General features: G+C 45.6%; 2 protein-coding genes, 2 long non-coding RNA genes and 2 other non-coding genes across 9 annotated transcripts; 3 read left to right on the top strand and 3 right to left on the bottom strand.

The window, feature by feature from the left end:
* Positions 1 to 500: 500 nt before the first annotated feature.
* prox3 (prospero homeobox 3) lies at positions 501 to 7,695 on the bottom strand. Of its 3 annotated transcripts, none has more exons than XM_029839839.1 (6): positions 7,175 to 7,695; positions 3,611 to 5,340; positions 3,120 to 3,233; positions 2,885 to 2,997; positions 2,619 to 2,724; positions 501 to 1,815 (listed from the first exon to the last, which is right to left on the bottom strand). In XM_029839839.1, exons 1-6 carry the CDS (start codon positions 7,314 to 7,316, stop codon positions 1,642 to 1,644), a joined length of 2,379 nt encoding a protein of 792 aa, XP_029695699.1. In that variant the 5' UTR covers positions 7,317 to 7,695; the 3' UTR covers positions 501 to 1,641. The 3 variants fall into 3 exon arrangements, with proteins under 3 accessions (XP_029695699.1, XP_011605057.2, XP_029695700.1); XM_011606755.2 differs by having other exon boundaries at positions 3,120 to 3,227; positions 7,175 to 7,523; XM_029839840.1 differs by lacking the exon at positions 7,175 to 7,695 and adding an exon at positions 6,955 to 7,165.
* LOC115250630 (uncharacterized) lies at positions 1,348 to 10,834 on the top strand. Its single transcript, XR_003889205.1, has 3 exons — positions 1,348 to 1,456; positions 1,733 to 1,838; positions 10,497 to 10,834. It is a non-coding gene; the product is annotated as an uncharacterized lncRNA (long non-coding RNA).
* On the top strand, positions 1,896 to 1,969 carry trnai-aau (transfer RNA isoleucine (anticodon AAU)). The gene has a single exon. It is a non-coding gene; the product is annotated as a tRNA-Ile (tRNA).
* A 22-nt stretch (positions 10,835 to 10,856) lies between the features above and the next one.
* snx15 (sorting nexin 15) lies at positions 10,857 to 13,740 on the bottom strand. Of its 2 annotated transcripts, none has more exons than XM_011606740.2 (7): positions 13,494 to 13,740; positions 12,997 to 13,153; positions 12,709 to 12,824; positions 12,347 to 12,623; positions 12,092 to 12,265; positions 11,830 to 12,027; positions 10,857 to 11,371 (listed from the first exon to the last, which is right to left on the bottom strand). In XM_011606740.2, the coding sequence occupies exons 1-7, from the start codon at positions 13,590 to 13,592 to the stop codon at positions 11,277 to 11,279; spliced, it is 1,116 nt and encodes a 371-aa protein (XP_011605042.2). In that variant the 5' UTR covers positions 13,593 to 13,740; the 3' UTR covers positions 10,857 to 11,276. The 2 variants fall into 2 exon arrangements, with proteins under 2 accessions (XP_011605042.2, XP_003967005.2); XM_003966956.3 differs by having other exon boundaries at positions 10,857 to 11,309; positions 13,494 to 13,739.
* Positions 11,491 to 11,572, bottom strand: trnal-aag (transfer RNA leucine (anticodon AAG)). Its single transcript has one exon. It is a non-coding gene; the product is annotated as a tRNA-Leu (tRNA).
* LOC115250629 (uncharacterized) lies at positions 12,572 to 12,919 on the top strand. Its single transcript, XR_003889204.1, has 2 exons — positions 12,572 to 12,695; positions 12,810 to 12,919. It is a non-coding gene; the product is annotated as an uncharacterized lncRNA (long non-coding RNA).
* Positions 13,741 to 15,603: the final 1,863 nt, after the last annotated feature.

The raw sequence follows: 15,603 nt of genomic DNA, 5'->3' as shown, positions 1-15,603 counted from the left end.
ACTGGCTGGTATACAGACACATTTTCTCGAGGTCAGGCCATGGGTCCGACTGATAAAACCCCAGGAGGATGAAAGGAAAGCTTGGGAAAGCATAAAAAGATGGTTGATCTGTACGCATCAGCTGTTTAAATCATGTTGGTACCACCCTATTGGTCCATTTGAGCCAATAAAACCAGGCATACTGCTGTTCTTTGTGTGTGTTGTGATGGATAGACTTCATTCCCAGAATTCCTCAATCAAACCTTGTGATCCTTGTATCATGTGACAGTATTTTTTTAACCTTCCTGGCACAAAGCCACAGAGAACATTATTATATAAACCCATCAAAAATGTTACAAGAATTGTTTTTTTAGGTTTGTGTTACCCACAACTGAAATTTCACATTTATTCCCAGTTCTCATCACGTTCAGTTAAAAACTGAGCATTTGTTGCTGCTTGATACAGAACGTCTCGATACATGAGGCTTATCCCCGAGGACCTGGCGCTTGAGTACATTCATGACAGCTCGAGCCGGATATCCATTTAATTGACCGTTAAGTTTGAACATCATCAAAATGCGCATGATGAGGCACAGTATTTACAATATAAAAGACAGATTAAAGCAGAGGGAATAACAATGTAACATAAACATAAAAACATGCATTGGAAATACATCATGATACACATTGAAATACAGAATGAAGGTATCTGCATTAACTCTGAACAACAAATATACTGTGCGCGTATCACATCAAAAGGGATACAAAAACAGAAGTAAATATTTCAACATTTGGACAATCAAGGAAACATAACATTAACTTTACTATCCAACGGTTTGTCCTTCAGATTGTGCCATCGTGCAGAACTTAATGTAATCTGATTTTGAGGGGGAAAATAAACCCACTGCCTGAAACCGAAGCAGCGAGAGTTTGTGTCGTGTTTTTAAGGCTTGCGATTAAACAAACAGTCCCGATTAGATCTGGTGATTGCGGATGCAACAGCGGAAAAGCGTCCTCGCAGCTGTGGCAAATTGAGCATTAAAAATCCAGGGAAGCCAGGCACAGACATTAACTACAGCCGATGACAAACATCTCTGAAATTATTCACGAGGGGAAAAAAAATAGAGAATCGCTGTGACGTGTGCATCTGCTGAAAATAGGGAACTTTTCTCCGTTTGGGCTTTTTAGTCATAAACAAATATGCGTGAGCAGCGTTGGTGCTTGTTCTATCGACCGCGAGGAGTGGATTTGATCGCTGCATTAATTTACAACATTCCGCCATGAAATGCAAACCATTTTCCCGTGTGAAGGTTGTGCAGTCAGCCTCCGTGATGTTCTGTCAAAGATCCATGTGCAGCAATGTGATTTCACAGGTCAACTGACCCAAGACTGTTTGAAGAGGGAATTCCTGCTCTGTCGATTCAGGGGCAAAGTCACGTCTCCTGATAAGTGCTATCACAAGACTCCAAGAATCTAATGTATATCCAGTCTATTCACCCATATCTCTCTATTTTAACATGCTTGTGTTTTTTTTTTTAAGCTCATTGTAAATATATTTATTCATCAAGAAACGTATTATGGACTAGGATTTTTGAAATGCTTTGCAAAGATCCCTTAATTTAATCAGGGTTTTTTTCTCATGCAAGTATAAGCAGTTCAGGTATCAGCCCATGGGGCAGCCCGGAAGTCTGAAGGTGTCTGGTACAGGACTGTCAAGTTTACAAATAATCTTATATATCCCCTTCTTCCAACAGGGGTCGCTGTCTCTTCCAGTCCAGATGGCTGAGTAAAACTCCCTCAGGGCCACTTCTGACACTTCGATGAACCTTTCAGGGACCTGCAAGCATTCAAAAGGTTTACGTACGTTGTCTTCTTTAACACATTCGCCATCAAAGATGTCGAGCAAGCACTCAATATGGCCGGTTAGCTCAGTTGGTTAGAGCGTGGTGCTAATAACGCCAAGGTCGCGGGTTCGATCCCCGTACGGGCCATAGGCTTTTGGACAAGGTTTCATGCATTTATGTGACAAATTGATGTCACTCTTACCCACATAGATATAATTCAATTGCCTGAGCTACAAAATTCAACATAAATAGAGGACGTTTAATTCAGTTGGTCAGAGCCCAGTGCGAATAACGCCAAGGTCATGGATTCAATCCCCGTACAGGCCAGGGTTTTCTCCAAATATCAAGCATAGGCAGCCAAACAATTTAGTTGGGAACACTTTACATGTTCATAACACAAAACTTCAAAGTAAGTGCACACAGTTGGTTCAGGGACCTTGAAAGATTTCTTTCTAAAAGAAAAAGATAACACTAGATTAAACTGACAGTGACATTGTATTCAGTATTTCCCAGGTATGGATTCACCCAGCCTAATATAAAAGGCTAAAACATAAAGGAAAAAGTATTTTTCAATCTTGTCTGAAGGATGATGAGACATTCGCACTGTAAATTTTCATATTCGACATCCATAACCTATAGCTTTTATAACCTCAGAGCCCTTGTATTCATACACAAATGTGCAGCAGTAAAAAGAAACTAATCGGACTCAAGGTCCACTTGTTTTCATCACACACGTAAAAAACATAATACTGCAATATATTCATTATAAATACATACAATACACTGACGCGCTCACCTGGTAGACATTGCTTTTATTGTAGTGCATGTTGAGAATGCGGTAAAGCTCTGTGTCACGACCCACTCGCAGCTGGCTGTCTCTGCCCAGGCAAGGTGCACCTTCCCTGGGTAACACAGACAGACACACTGGCTCGTTAATGGCCATTACATACATATATCTTAAATCCCAATTTTCTACGAAAGGTGATTTTAGTAAATGTACATATTTAATATATTATGAATTAGAGGAGATCTAAAGAATAATAAGAATGGAATCAGACCAACCGAGTGAGCGCCTCACGGACAGCTTGTCGCGCAAATCGCTCCATCTGGATGTAGAAGAACTCTCTGAAGTTGCTGAACCATTTAATCATCTGGGAGGTCACACAGCGGTTAAACTGGACAGCAGAGAGGGGAAAAAAGCAGCAGACGAGGCTTTTTAAATGACGCTGTAAATTCTAACCTGACAAAACACCTGCCGCTAATTTGATACGTTCTCACTGTAATGGAGGACACAGACCTTGACGTCGGGGAAGTACGTCTTGAGAGTGTTGGAGCTTGGGTAGCGGGCGTAGAAGAACATGAGCTTGGCTTTCTTCAGGTGACAGGGAGACAGTCCTTCCTGGGTGTACGCATGAGGCCAGTTAAGGCTTTTCTCCCACGCTGCTGTGTGGATAATCCCTTAGAATGTTTAATGTCAATGCAAACCTAATAGTGGTGGTGCGATGAACACTACAAATGTAACAGTATGCTGATATGTCAGTGGCTCACGGGGTTTCGTGACCGGTTAGCTCAGTTGGCTACAGCCTGGTGCTTATAACGCCATGGTCACGGGTATGGGCAATGATTTAAAAAAGAAATAAGCTACAGGTCAAACACGTCTGCTCATTTACTAATTCAATAGGAATCAGTTTTCAAGCTTTAGAAATACACATAATTAAATTTAATGAATTGATTTAATAGGATTTCCCTTTTGAAACATTTTATCTGATTAAATACATAAAAGGATATTCCCCCAGCTGTCAGGTAGAGCTCTCCTCCGTCTAGCCCTCCTCTCATTCCTCCATCTCCTCTCATTCCTCGCTCCCTCTCTTTTCCACTGTGGCGTACAAGGGAGGGGTCCAGCGGCCCGAGCAACGGGAGCGGCGGGAAAGTTGGGTGAGTCGATGGGTGAGACGAGAAGTCGAAAAAGGGTTCGGCACTCAAATAGTCCTTGCGAGACGGGGTCAGGTGTGGCAGCTGAGGGTGGTGAAGGGAACGAGAGAAGAGCTGCTGCATGGAGTAGTGGAGGAGCGGGAGAGGGAGAGGGTGGGGAGGCTGGGGGGGCACGGGGTAGGAAGATGAGGAAGATGAGGAGGAGGAGGACTGGTGGAAGGAGGAAGGGACGTCTTTGGACTGTGAGGTGGGTGGAAGGAGCGACGGATGAGAAAGAGGAGGAGGGCGAGGCAAAGAGGGGTGGTGCAGGGCGAGACTCGGGTGAGTAGGGAAAGGCGGGCCAAGGAGGGGGTGAGCCTTTGACATGTCAGGTGACTTCTGAACAGCCAGTGGTATCGCAAGGTCCAATGCTTCAGCGCGATGTGGTTGGATGTGGTTGACGAGTTTTTGCAGCTGCTTCTCTCCTTCGTCATCCCGGGCTGCTGTCTTTTCTCCCTTACCTCTCGTCTTGTCTTCCCCCCGTCCTCCCATTAGCAGCCCCATCCACACCCCGCTCTCCCTCCCGTCATTGTTCCCAGCTTCAGTTGGCAGGAAAGAGATGGCAGAAGGGGGGGAGGACTCGGCAACGTCCGTCATCTCGGTGTAAAGACGGAGAACTCGATCGATGACCCGTGCCACGGCGCTGCCCAACTCTGACTTCAACGCTTGAGCAAACTTCTGGCCTCCCTCCTCGCCTTCATCTTCCATCCCATTCCAGTCCTCGGCTTCCATCGTCAAATCTGCTCCGTCCGTCGCACCCTCCAGGTGCAACTGTCCCTCTCGTTCCCTCTCCGTTCTTCCCCCTGTGTCTTTCTGCTTCTCTTCTCTGTGTTTGTGGAAGTTCTCGAAAGGAGAACCAGAAAGAAGGGAGAAGTTTTCCTTTTCCAAGTCTCCACCATCATCTTCCTCAAACATGTCCTCTTCCTCCACCATCCCCTCATCTCCTGCATCTCTGTTGCCACGTTGACTCCTTTCCTCTTCCACCCTGTGCTTCTCTCCAAAAACCTTCCATACTTTCTCCTGCAGCGCCTGCAGCCTTTCTCTGGCCTCCTCCAGCTGCTCTTTCAGCTCCTCCCGCTCTCGTCTCTTCTGCTTCCTCCCTGCCTGGTTCTTCTTGCCTCCCTCCTCTGGCTCTCCATTCCTTACCCTTTTCACTTTCAGGACGTCCTGACTCCACTCACCTAAGAGGACAGTGTCACTATGCCTCTTCTTAACCACCAACAAGCTGTCCTCTCCTTCTATAAGTCCATCCATCTCATGATCTACACGTCCATCCCTCTCTTGCATGTTTTCCTCTAGGTTGACTTCCTCTAGGTGCCTGTGACTTCTCAGGTTTGGGTTGAGTTGCCCTCCAACTCTCCTGGTTGCTCCACCAGGATGTAGGAGGTTGTGGATAAGTGGGAAACCCAGAGGTCTGAAAGCAGGAGGGGGATGACGTGTGCTTGGCTGAAGTTGAACACCTGTGAGGTCTGAGGAGCTGAGAGTAGAAGCAAAGGTGTGAATCTGGCGACCGGAGTCTTCAAAGAGGTCAGAGGGGGAATCCATAACTGCAAAGAGATAAGCATAAGCAGGATGTGTATATATATATATACATGCAAAGAATACAAGCTCGTAAATCGCAACCTTTTTGTTCTTCTCCACTGTGAGGAACCATATAGTTCATGAAACTACATTTGACAATAAGAAAATAGAGATGTAGCTGATTTTTTAAAAACAACAAACTATAAAGTAGTGCTATATTAACACAATCCCCGTTTTAACAGTTCAAATAAATCAATAGTACTGTGTATATTTATGCATTTTATAATTAATTCAAGCTCAAAAACACACATCCCCCCCCCCCCAGATTTTAACCTTCTTTCCTTCCCATCTGAAGCCCCATACCCCCTTTCTTTCCTCTCTCATCCTCTTTTCCTCTTCTCCCTCTGTTATCAGTTCAGGCAGCCTGTTAAGCACTGTTTGATCAGAGTGTTTACCATCAAACACACACATACACGCACGCACGCACACACAAAAGAGGCTTGAGAGAGGGCTAACAATGGTCAATGGTCCTTGGGGACTGAAATTGAGTGAGTAGCATGCACGAATGTGCATGTGTGTGTCCATATGCAAGCGCCTGTGTGTGTGAACAGTCGTACGTTGCTTTGATAACACCCCTAATCCACTTCAGATGGCTACACTGGCACTCACCAGAAAGAATGACGAATGATAATTACTGGATGGACCAAAAAGGAAAAAAAACAGAAAATCTGAAGACAAATATTTAAATTAAAATTCATCGGCTATGTCACTCACAGACAGACAGACAGACAGACAGACAGATAGATAGATAGGCCTTCTGTTCCACCATAAACAGAATAATCCTACTATAAATAGCTAAATATCAATTATTCAAATGTCCCGGCCTCCCATCTATAATACAGTCCAGATGGCAAACCAGCCAATGCGCTTAATATCAAGGCCAGATTAGCTTAGCAAAGCCAGCAGAAAGCCGCACAAAACAGGAACATGGAGCGATAGAAATGAATGATATTAACCAACAGATTAGACTTAAGAACGGCACTTTTGGACGGATGTCGATATGGTCGCCGACTGGGGGGAGAAATCAGATAAATACGCACAGAATTAAGCGCAGACACAGCTCACTGGAGTCAAATATATCTGGCAATGCTTACTTTTGTAACTATTGACTTTGTTACATGTCTACGGATTCATTTGGTAGATTTTTTAGGAGTCAAAAGGCAACATTCTGGTTTGTCAATACACCCAATATTTTTATACTATTTAAATTTGTATCAAAATTATATATTTGGCGCATAAATTATGAATAAAGTTTAGCAAGTCGTATTGAATAATTAATGGTCGTTTAAGCGTTTGTTTGAAGGCTCGTGGGGGGCGCGTGGCAACATCTACCCGTTCCACCACGCGAGAGAATCGTCCGCCGCGCGACCTGTCAGTTCGCGCGCGCGTGTGTGTGTATGTGTGTGCGCGTGCGTAGGGTCCTGGCACTAATTGGCACGGCGGCGGACTAATGTCGCAGTAGGAAAAAACGAGTAGGAAAAAAGCCGTCGGTAAAGCGGAGTTTAACGGAGCTTAATAACGCGTCGGACACGGAAGCTTCTACCGCCGTGGTGCGTTTGCGGTCCCCGAAATCAACTCACTTTCGGACGCGGAACAGTTGTCCAGCGGTGCGGGAGCTCTCCGCTCCAATGGCAGCTCCTGCGCGCTCCGCCTCGTCCTTTAGCTGGCACCGAGCGAGCCTCTGTCAAACAGCTGGTATATTTCCCGTTCCTCTGTCCCTTTTTGTTCCGCTACTCTCTCCGCGTTGCACTCACTCGCCAGCCCCCTCCTCTTATTTTTTCAAAAACTCCCCCCCCTTACCTCGCCAGTTCATCCATCTCCGGCTGGCATCGTCCTCAGGAGCGGTGTGAAGTGGTGCGGTGGGCGGGAGGGCTGGAGAGCTGGCCACTTGACGGTCCGGTCCCTCCCATGTTGGCATGACCCCCCGCCAGTCCGCGCACATAGGCTGCAGCAGCGATGCTCACTCTTATCAGTTGTGAGGCGATAAGCAACAGTTTGTTGTCAGAGGCGCACCTGAAGGCGAAGTTTTACACTCCTGAAAGCGGATCCGCGTTTATTCTTGGCTGATTATATCCACTTAAAGAGCATTTATTCCAACAAAAACAAGCCCTGAAACATACAAATAAATATTCCCAAAATTCCAGGAAGTGATGGAAAACGCTAGACTTACATGAATTCAGATGATTGTTGCCTGATGATTATCAATGGCCTTTTGAAACACTAATGTGGTTCGGGGGTCTGTTTGTCTATTATTTTGCTTCGTCTCCTATCTTTTTTGTAGCTTTATTGTTTGTTTTTGTCTATCTAATGCATCGTCTGGATAACCTTCCACACGCTCTCCCTCTCATCTTGTCTGTTTTCTGTGCTTCTGAATAAAAATGGTTACGCATGACAGCGAGGTCGCAGTTGTTATGGAAACAAGGCTGGTAACAAAAGCTGGACACAGGGTGAGGATGTGGCGGTGTGTGTGTGTGGGGGTTGATAGAGAGATGCATGTGAAACAACATAAACATTCAAAGAGGTGGAGAGGCCGGGGGAAGGGGAAGGTGAGCGTGGCGAAAAGGTGTTGAAATGACAGTAAAACAAAAGATAATGCTTCTCCGCCATGCACGGAGGGCGGGCGAACCGCAATGGCGTGTGCATTCAAAGTGTGAGAGTGAGAGAATGCAATTCATAGATAATACACGGGCCTGCCGCACAAGCTGGAGAATACTAAACAGCACAAATTGTTGTCAGAAAAGCCCACCAAAAAGCCCTAAAATGGTGTGAGAGCACAGGAACGTCATCACTCTCAGGCCTCGAATTATGTTAACCACTTAGACGCACATCAAACACTCTCTCTCTCTCACACACACACACACACACTTTAGAACATGCATGAAGGTGCCAGCCGTATAAATAGGATGTCCCAGAGCGAGAGATATAAAGAGAATGAGTGATAGAGACAGAGGGAAAAGAGATTATACATTCAAAGGGGTGGACCGACAGAGGGGGGAGAAAGCGAGAGCGAGAAGAGCAGATAGGAAAGGATCAATAGATAGCATAAAGTGTATGGTTATTGATTTGGAGAGCGCGATGGGGAGAGGGACAGGGGTGAGGCTGTAACAAAGGGGAGGAATGAAAGCTTTATTCATCTATGTTTTCATGTTAAAAATAGGAAATGTTGATGTCGATCACAAGGAATCTTTTAACACGGGCAACAGAAAACAGAACAAAATGCTTAATCTGCAGTTTTATTTCTGGAATATGTACATTTTGCTGCTCATAAGCATAAGATATTTATAAAAATATTGATGTGGGTCCCCCTCCATGGGGGCTACAACCGCCGTGTTGCTACAACCACACAGAAAAGACTTGAATGTGGACTTTAGTTTAGATTTTTCCTTTTGTAGGAAGGATAAAGCTATGAGATAAAGCTACAGCATTTTTTAGATATAGGCTCACTGATATACTTGAAAATCCTGTAGGTGTGAGGTTTGTAATCAGCCCTTTAGATTGAATAATTTCCCATCACTCCTGTCAGTGCTGCTGCCTGAGTTTCCCCAAGGTGCTTTAGAATCTCTACGGCCGTTCCCCAAAAATCTCTACATCTGCATGTGGACGATGACAAGATGAAGTTCTGCCCTTGTTTAAGTTTAGGTACATTCCACGGCTGCTATAGGGAGATAACTCGGGGTGACATATAGGAAAAAAAGAGCATGCATGAGCGAGACACGTAGAAAATGTGTGTGTTTCCAAAAGAGAGAAAGAAGCATATTCAAATAGCTCAGGGCAAGGTGAAAGAGAGAAACAAAAGCATAGAGAGTGATAACAAGCTCATGGGGGTGTTGTGTGTGTGTGTGTGCGGGTGTGTGTGTGTGTGTGCGTGTGTGTGTTGGCGAGAAAAAAAAGGGAAAAAAGGAAGATACAGAGGGCGGAAGGGGAGAGGGATACAGGAAGTTGAGAGAATGAAAACAAGAACAGTTAGTATGTGTGTGTGTGTGTGTGTGTGTGTGTGTGTGTGTGTGTGTGTGTGTGTGTGTGTGTGTGGACAGTTGAAGGTGTCAGTGTGTGCTGTTTGGCTTAATGATGACCCACTGGGCATGTAGGTCATAACGGCTTGTATCTCGGAGCCATGAGTGTAAGCCTGCGTGCATCCATTAGCACGAGTGAGCGTAAATAGCAACTCACCAGGCACACACACGCACACGCACAGGCACAGGCGTGCACACACGTAAAGTGGATCTCACAGTGTTGCGTTGAAATTGGTTGGTCAAAGGTCAGAGAAGCAGAAGTCCAAAGTGCCGTATTAGCTGTCTTCCATGACATACGTGCACATCTTATGTGTCATATATGGCACAAAACACACATCTCTTTTGATCTTTCACAATCTCTCACTCACACACAGACACACACACACACACACACACACGAGGACACTATTATGCTCTCAGGCTGGAGTGTTTTGATGGTATAATTGCAGTGACCAGTGAGGAGAAAGACAGAGAGGGAGGGATGGAAAGAGGGATGAGGATGGAGGCATAGAAAGAGGAGAGTGCTGACACTCTCAGCATGCTAATGTTCTAAAGCTCAACCACCCCTCCCTGCCAATTCCATCCCTCCATCCACCTCTTTGTCTCTCCATCTCCCTCTCTATCCCAGAACCTCTTCTGCATTTCACAGGTGCAGCACTAGAAAAGAGGGAGAGACGGGCAGAGCGGCAGAGAGGTGGAGAGATGAGAGGAAGAGAGGGATATATAACAGGATGGAGCTATGCTATCTCTCCCTCTCTTTTTTCCTCTCTTTTCAGCTGTCCTCTTGAAGCGCCCCGCAATGTCCAAAAACAAAGGATGCAAAAAAAAAAGAAAAAGATAGCAGGGGGATGAAAATAGAGGAAGAGGGAGGGTCAGTTTTTTCCATCCATTTAACAATGGAGGGATGAGCTGTGCTTATCCTCTAATCATAACCCTCCTTTATTCCTTTCCTCCATCCTCTCTGTTATCTGTCACTCCCTACAACCCCCATTTTTTCATCTGAGGCGGGGTGCCTTTTCCTCATGACAGGCTCCCCTTTTTGTATTTGTTGCCCCTCCATCTCTTTGTCCCTCCATTCCTCACACTCTGTTTGACTCTTCTCTTCACAGATCGTCTCTTTCCGTGCTTCAAACCACCATTTTTGCAGAGATGAACCCAAAAACGGACAAACGGCCTAATCACAGGGGCGTTCACATCGGCGTGGCCTTGGTTTTTTATCATTTAGAACACACTGCACCCGTTTTATAGGGGCTCAAATGTGTTTGAGCGCAATAATGTAAGTGTAAACATCAAAATAACAGTTTAGAATTCGACTGTGAGAGTATTGAGAGTACGCAGATGTGCAACCGCGACAAGCTAACAGCACTACTCAGAGGTGCAGCCGCGCTACTGCAGATTGGTGCATTTAGCGTGAGGGGAACTGCTGAAGTACAAGCGCGTCCCATTAAAAGCGGAGATAAGACACCAAGATTTGGATTAAAAGGATCTTTATTAACAAAATCACCATTTGTGCAAAGTGCAAATTACTTCGGTGTCGAGCAAAAAACAACATTGTACCACGAAGGTCCAGCATGCTGCTGCATTTACAACTTGTTTAGTGTGATTTGGTTTTTGATGAGCTCAGCAAAAGCCAGTCCATGCACTTCTGGAGTGTGAGTCCTCTTCAGTGTGCTTAAAAACCCGGCTTTCGCATGTCCGTCGTGTGGTAAATCTGCGAGCACACGTGCGCACGTCGCGACCCTGAGCTTCGGCTTCAGTTTCTGCCTGTGTGCAGTCTACAGGAACCCAGTACATGCCTGTCTGGACCTACGGGCCCTGTGTGTGCGTGGGTGAAAGGTGCCTGTTGACTATCATCTCTGCATGTTTCAGGTACTGGTCCGTCCGCCTCATCACAGACTCCCTGCGTGTCGGATCTGGGTCTCCTGGATGGACAGACACACGGGAGGAAGAAAGTGTGGCTCTTGATATCTGAACTGTAAGAAAACTGACACAATGAATTAAAAGCTACAAACATATGAAAACTAAATTTTCTGATCAATAACAGATAACCTCGTCCTGTTTCTAATCTGATTACTTCTTTTTCTACGATGATCAAAATTTTAGTGGCAGCGGTGGGATTCGAACCCACGCCCCCGAAGAGACTGGAGCCTTAATCCAGCGCCTTAGACCGCTCGGCCACGCTACCCTGGGGCCCCAAAGGGCCGGCAACCTCAGCAACAACATGACAACAGACACAGTTGCCATGAACTGAGCGCTCACGCTCGGCAGTTCAGAGGGCAGTTACCTGCATGAGGACCATTAGTCGCCAGTGTGTTTACGTGTGAGTGGCTTATCAGTAAGTAGGGCAGAATAAAGATGGCAAACGTTCTTTGCTGAGGTTCGCTGCACAGACGAAACACGATTCAACACATAAATCAGTGCACCCTGCACGCGACCACTCACCCTGCACTCCGGTGATCAGTATATCCACCGCCGCCCTGTAACTACGGATGGCAGCGCTAAATTCTCCCTCCTCCTCCCTCTGCATGGCGCCCTTCAGCTCAGCGGCGGCTTGCTTCAAGTACTCAGCAGCTTCTCCCTCCACAGTCGTTGACAGCAGCGAGTTCAGTTCTTTGTGGTCACCGGCGGAATTGGATCGATCTAAAGGGTGTGGGAAATTAATATGGAAGTCTCTCTGATTTTGTCCTTTCTTGTTTCCCTTCACCTTGTTTGTAGCAGGGGTCAAAGACAGCCAGGTCGTTATCAGACAGCGCAGGCGCTCCTTCCTCCTCTGGAGACGCCGATGGTTCCTCTGCCACAGAGTCAAACAGGAACTCAAAGTCTTCCTGGGACTGTAGTGATTGGTGGTTGTTGGCAGGTGGTGGGTGAGGAGATACAGCTAGATGTGGACACATTCAACAGAAGCTTAAAAAAGGAGGGAATTAAATCAGTAGAAAGAAGCTTCTACCCTCATGTGCACCTGCGTCATCCGGCTCTGTATCACTAAGATCCTGTTTTGGGTCTTCCAAAGGCGAGCCCCCCATCTCGCTGTAAGCCTCAACCGCCACTTCTGGTTCCCCCACCTCCAGGCCCATGCTGACCCCTAAGTCTTGAGGTAAAGTCGGGGCCTCTCTCCCCTCCTCCTCCTCTACAGGTTCACAGTCTGAGGCCCTCCTCTTAGGGAGTGGAATGAGAGGGGGAGGAAGAGCTTCATCAGAGGACAACGTGGGATCCAAAGGCCTTGTGACCTCCCCACTCTGAGAGGAAGGAGAGAGAAAGGTGAAATGCAAAGAGGTCTCATGGTGAAGGAGGTAAAGAAGAACTAATGTGTGAGTTTCGCACTCTAAAGAACTCTTTGAGCTGTGGGCTGTTGTATAGCGCAGGTATGGTGGTTGAAAACTGAAGCATGGCCTCTGTCGCCTTTCTCCTCTCTTCGATCACAGTCTCGTCAAACCTCCCTGAAACGCACAACATGAAAACCTCTGAGCGCTCAGTCGACACACAAACGCTGAAATGGTCGCCGAGACGTGAAATGTTGGACGACGTCTTTCAACGCACACTACAAAAAGGCTTGGCAACGTCATCCGCTGAGCATCATGTGACCACAAAAGAGGTTTGTTTTTTTAATACCAAAGAGTTGTGCCCGAGGAAAAGGTGGAAACTCCTCCTGCCTCCTGAATAGATTCCTGTGCGTGTAGGCCAACTCTCCATGAAGCTTCCGTAACTCGGAGAACCGCCTCCACACAACCACCTCTTTCATGTCTTCTGGGTGACTCTTGGATACAAACTAAGCCGACACAGAGAAGGGGGAAATAAATAAATCTATGCATGAATAAATCTTGTTCACGGGGTATTAGTGTGGTCATGAGGGTTCCACATCACAAGTCCAGGCTGCTTCACCGAGCACCAAGGAAAGACATAAAAGACCCCTGTTTGTGCCATTCTCTGCGGTCCACACAGCCAGTTCTTTGTTTTATTACAGTGCGGTGCGTTCTAAACACATTATAAACAATACTTAGGACTAAATAAAGCAACGGTTAGAGTTCAGGATAAAAGCAAGGTAAATGAGTTGTGCATGGGGAAACATGGCATTATATTGGCATTAAAGACAAAGAGTGGAAACCAACCCTTGCTGTCACTTTGTACTCGGTGTGCCCCTTTTCGTGCGTTCGTGGGTCTGAAACGGTGAAGAACCGGTGATATTCATCTTTTGGCTTCCGCGACATGTTTGTGCTTTAATAACAGAAGTTAAACGGTGTCTTGAGCGGTTGAAAGCGGAGCTGTCAGAGAATTGTTTCGTCTGTTGTGGCTCTGGTGTCGCCAGCCCTCCCTTGACTCCGCTTATTTCCGGGTTTGTCACGTGCCAGAACACGTGACGGCGTTGTGTCGTTAGACCTTTTTTTTAAGATAACGTCAATACCGCTGGAATGCTCCAGGGGGCGCTCAACAACCACCCGAACAACGTGTCTTTTTTCTCGCATGTTAGTCGTGTGTAAATTTTATTTTTTTACGACCAACTATACAAAAGCATTAAAAAAAAAAAATCAATAAGGATTTCTATGAATTGCGAAAAACTCAAAACACAATGCTTCTGAAATAATAGTCTAAAATAAGAAAAGCACACAATGCAACAAAGAAAGCACAAACAAAAACACAGGTTCCAGCTGTGCAGACCCATTATGCAATTATCCCACACCTCTTCCTTTACAACGTCCTATTCACGGCTCCTCTTTTGACGCATTTCCCAACTAAGATACTCTTCTTTCATTCATAAAAATGCTGCATCGGATATTGGGATCATCAAGAGGTGTTTTCTGAAGTACTAAAATATGTGAAAGGAGTGTGGGTTTATATTTAACAGGCTGCGGGTCAAAGGGTAGGGTTTCAGAGGTAATTACCTGTAAAACACAAATCAGGCAAATGGTTTGTTGAACACAACCTGTCTGACAAGTAGGAAGTTGCCCCAGTCAAACGGCTCTGTTCATCTTTGTGTAAATTACACAGGTAGCACACAGAAACCCTCTGCAGCCAGACTTCTTGATCTGCAACAATAAAGCACTTTAAATTCCTCTCACAGCAAGTGGGGGGTGCTCTTATATAAGACTGTGAACCATTGTTTCATCTGGCAGAAAGAAACCCGGAGGGATACAAGAACATAGAGAGAGGAAAAGGAAATTCATTAAAGTCTCCCTATATTTCTCCTCAAAATACAAATAAAAACATCAAATTTAGTCATAAATTGGGTGGTTTTTGCCATAACAGTGAAGTTGGGGGGGTGGTTACTGGTGAATGTGCTAATGTGCTGGACTAATTTGTAGCTGTATTCATGCGTTAGAGGGGATGGGAGGAAAACTGGGACACATTCTCAGCTATAGGGAATAAAAGGACCAGTTGTCAGGCCAGGAAAGGATGCATTTTGGTTTTGTTGTTTTACGAACACATGAAAAAAATGGGCCGGAGAGCAGAAAAGCATGTTTTAGGAATTGCATATTGTTTAGAATGACTTGAAAGTGGCGTTTCCCAGAGGTATCGTGGTTCAGCGCGAGCGGCCTGACAACAATGGGATGAAAGTCTGAGACCCCAACCAGACTGGATCAAACTGGTCCGTGTTTTTTTCTTTTTTCTTTCCTTGTTTCTAAAGCTCACACGGCCTTGCAAAATAAACTCTAGTAGAGGGATCAGACAAGTATTTATAGTGAGGCCCTGTATGGGTGAGAGTGCAAGAGAGAGGGAGATGAAAATTCCTCTGAAAGAACCCCGTTATCACTTCTTCTTACTCGACAACTGGCAAAATGTCATGTCAGACTCCTCTAATCTCGAACTGAATGATTTTTTTCTTTCTTTTGCTTTTGACAGGGTTAGGGTTAGATTAAATTTGACAGGTCCTTTGCAAAGATAAAGCTAGAGGTCACATTAGCCGTGTTAAAGTATTTGTCTTTATTGTCCAGTTGCTCGATGTGATGGTCTGTTTTCATGCTCCAGGAAACGTTCTTGTCCTGTGTAGAGTTACAGTGTTACTGAGTTACAGTGAAAACAGCCCAAACTATGGTACAGTTCTGCCCTCCCCCTCTTTGCTTTCAACACTTGTGTGTATTCATAGTTTGATTGCTCCCTCCTTTTTTGCTGCATGGGAACAAAGAACATCGGCTCGGCAACAAGTTCAACGGCGAATATTCCGAAATGTCCTCACTAGTTTGCATAAAATGGGGAACAAAGTACAACGACTAAGTTGGGCTG

The sequence above is a fragment of the Takifugu rubripes genome, chromosome 8, assembly GCF_901000725.2.
Source record: "Takifugu rubripes chromosome 8, fTakRub1.2, whole genome shotgun sequence".
NCBI classification, from domain to species: Eukaryota; Metazoa; Chordata; class Actinopteri; order Tetraodontiformes; family Tetraodontidae; genus Takifugu; species Takifugu rubripes.
Note: the sequence above shows the minus strand (reverse complement) of the source record. Positions and strands in the feature narration are given on the sequence as shown.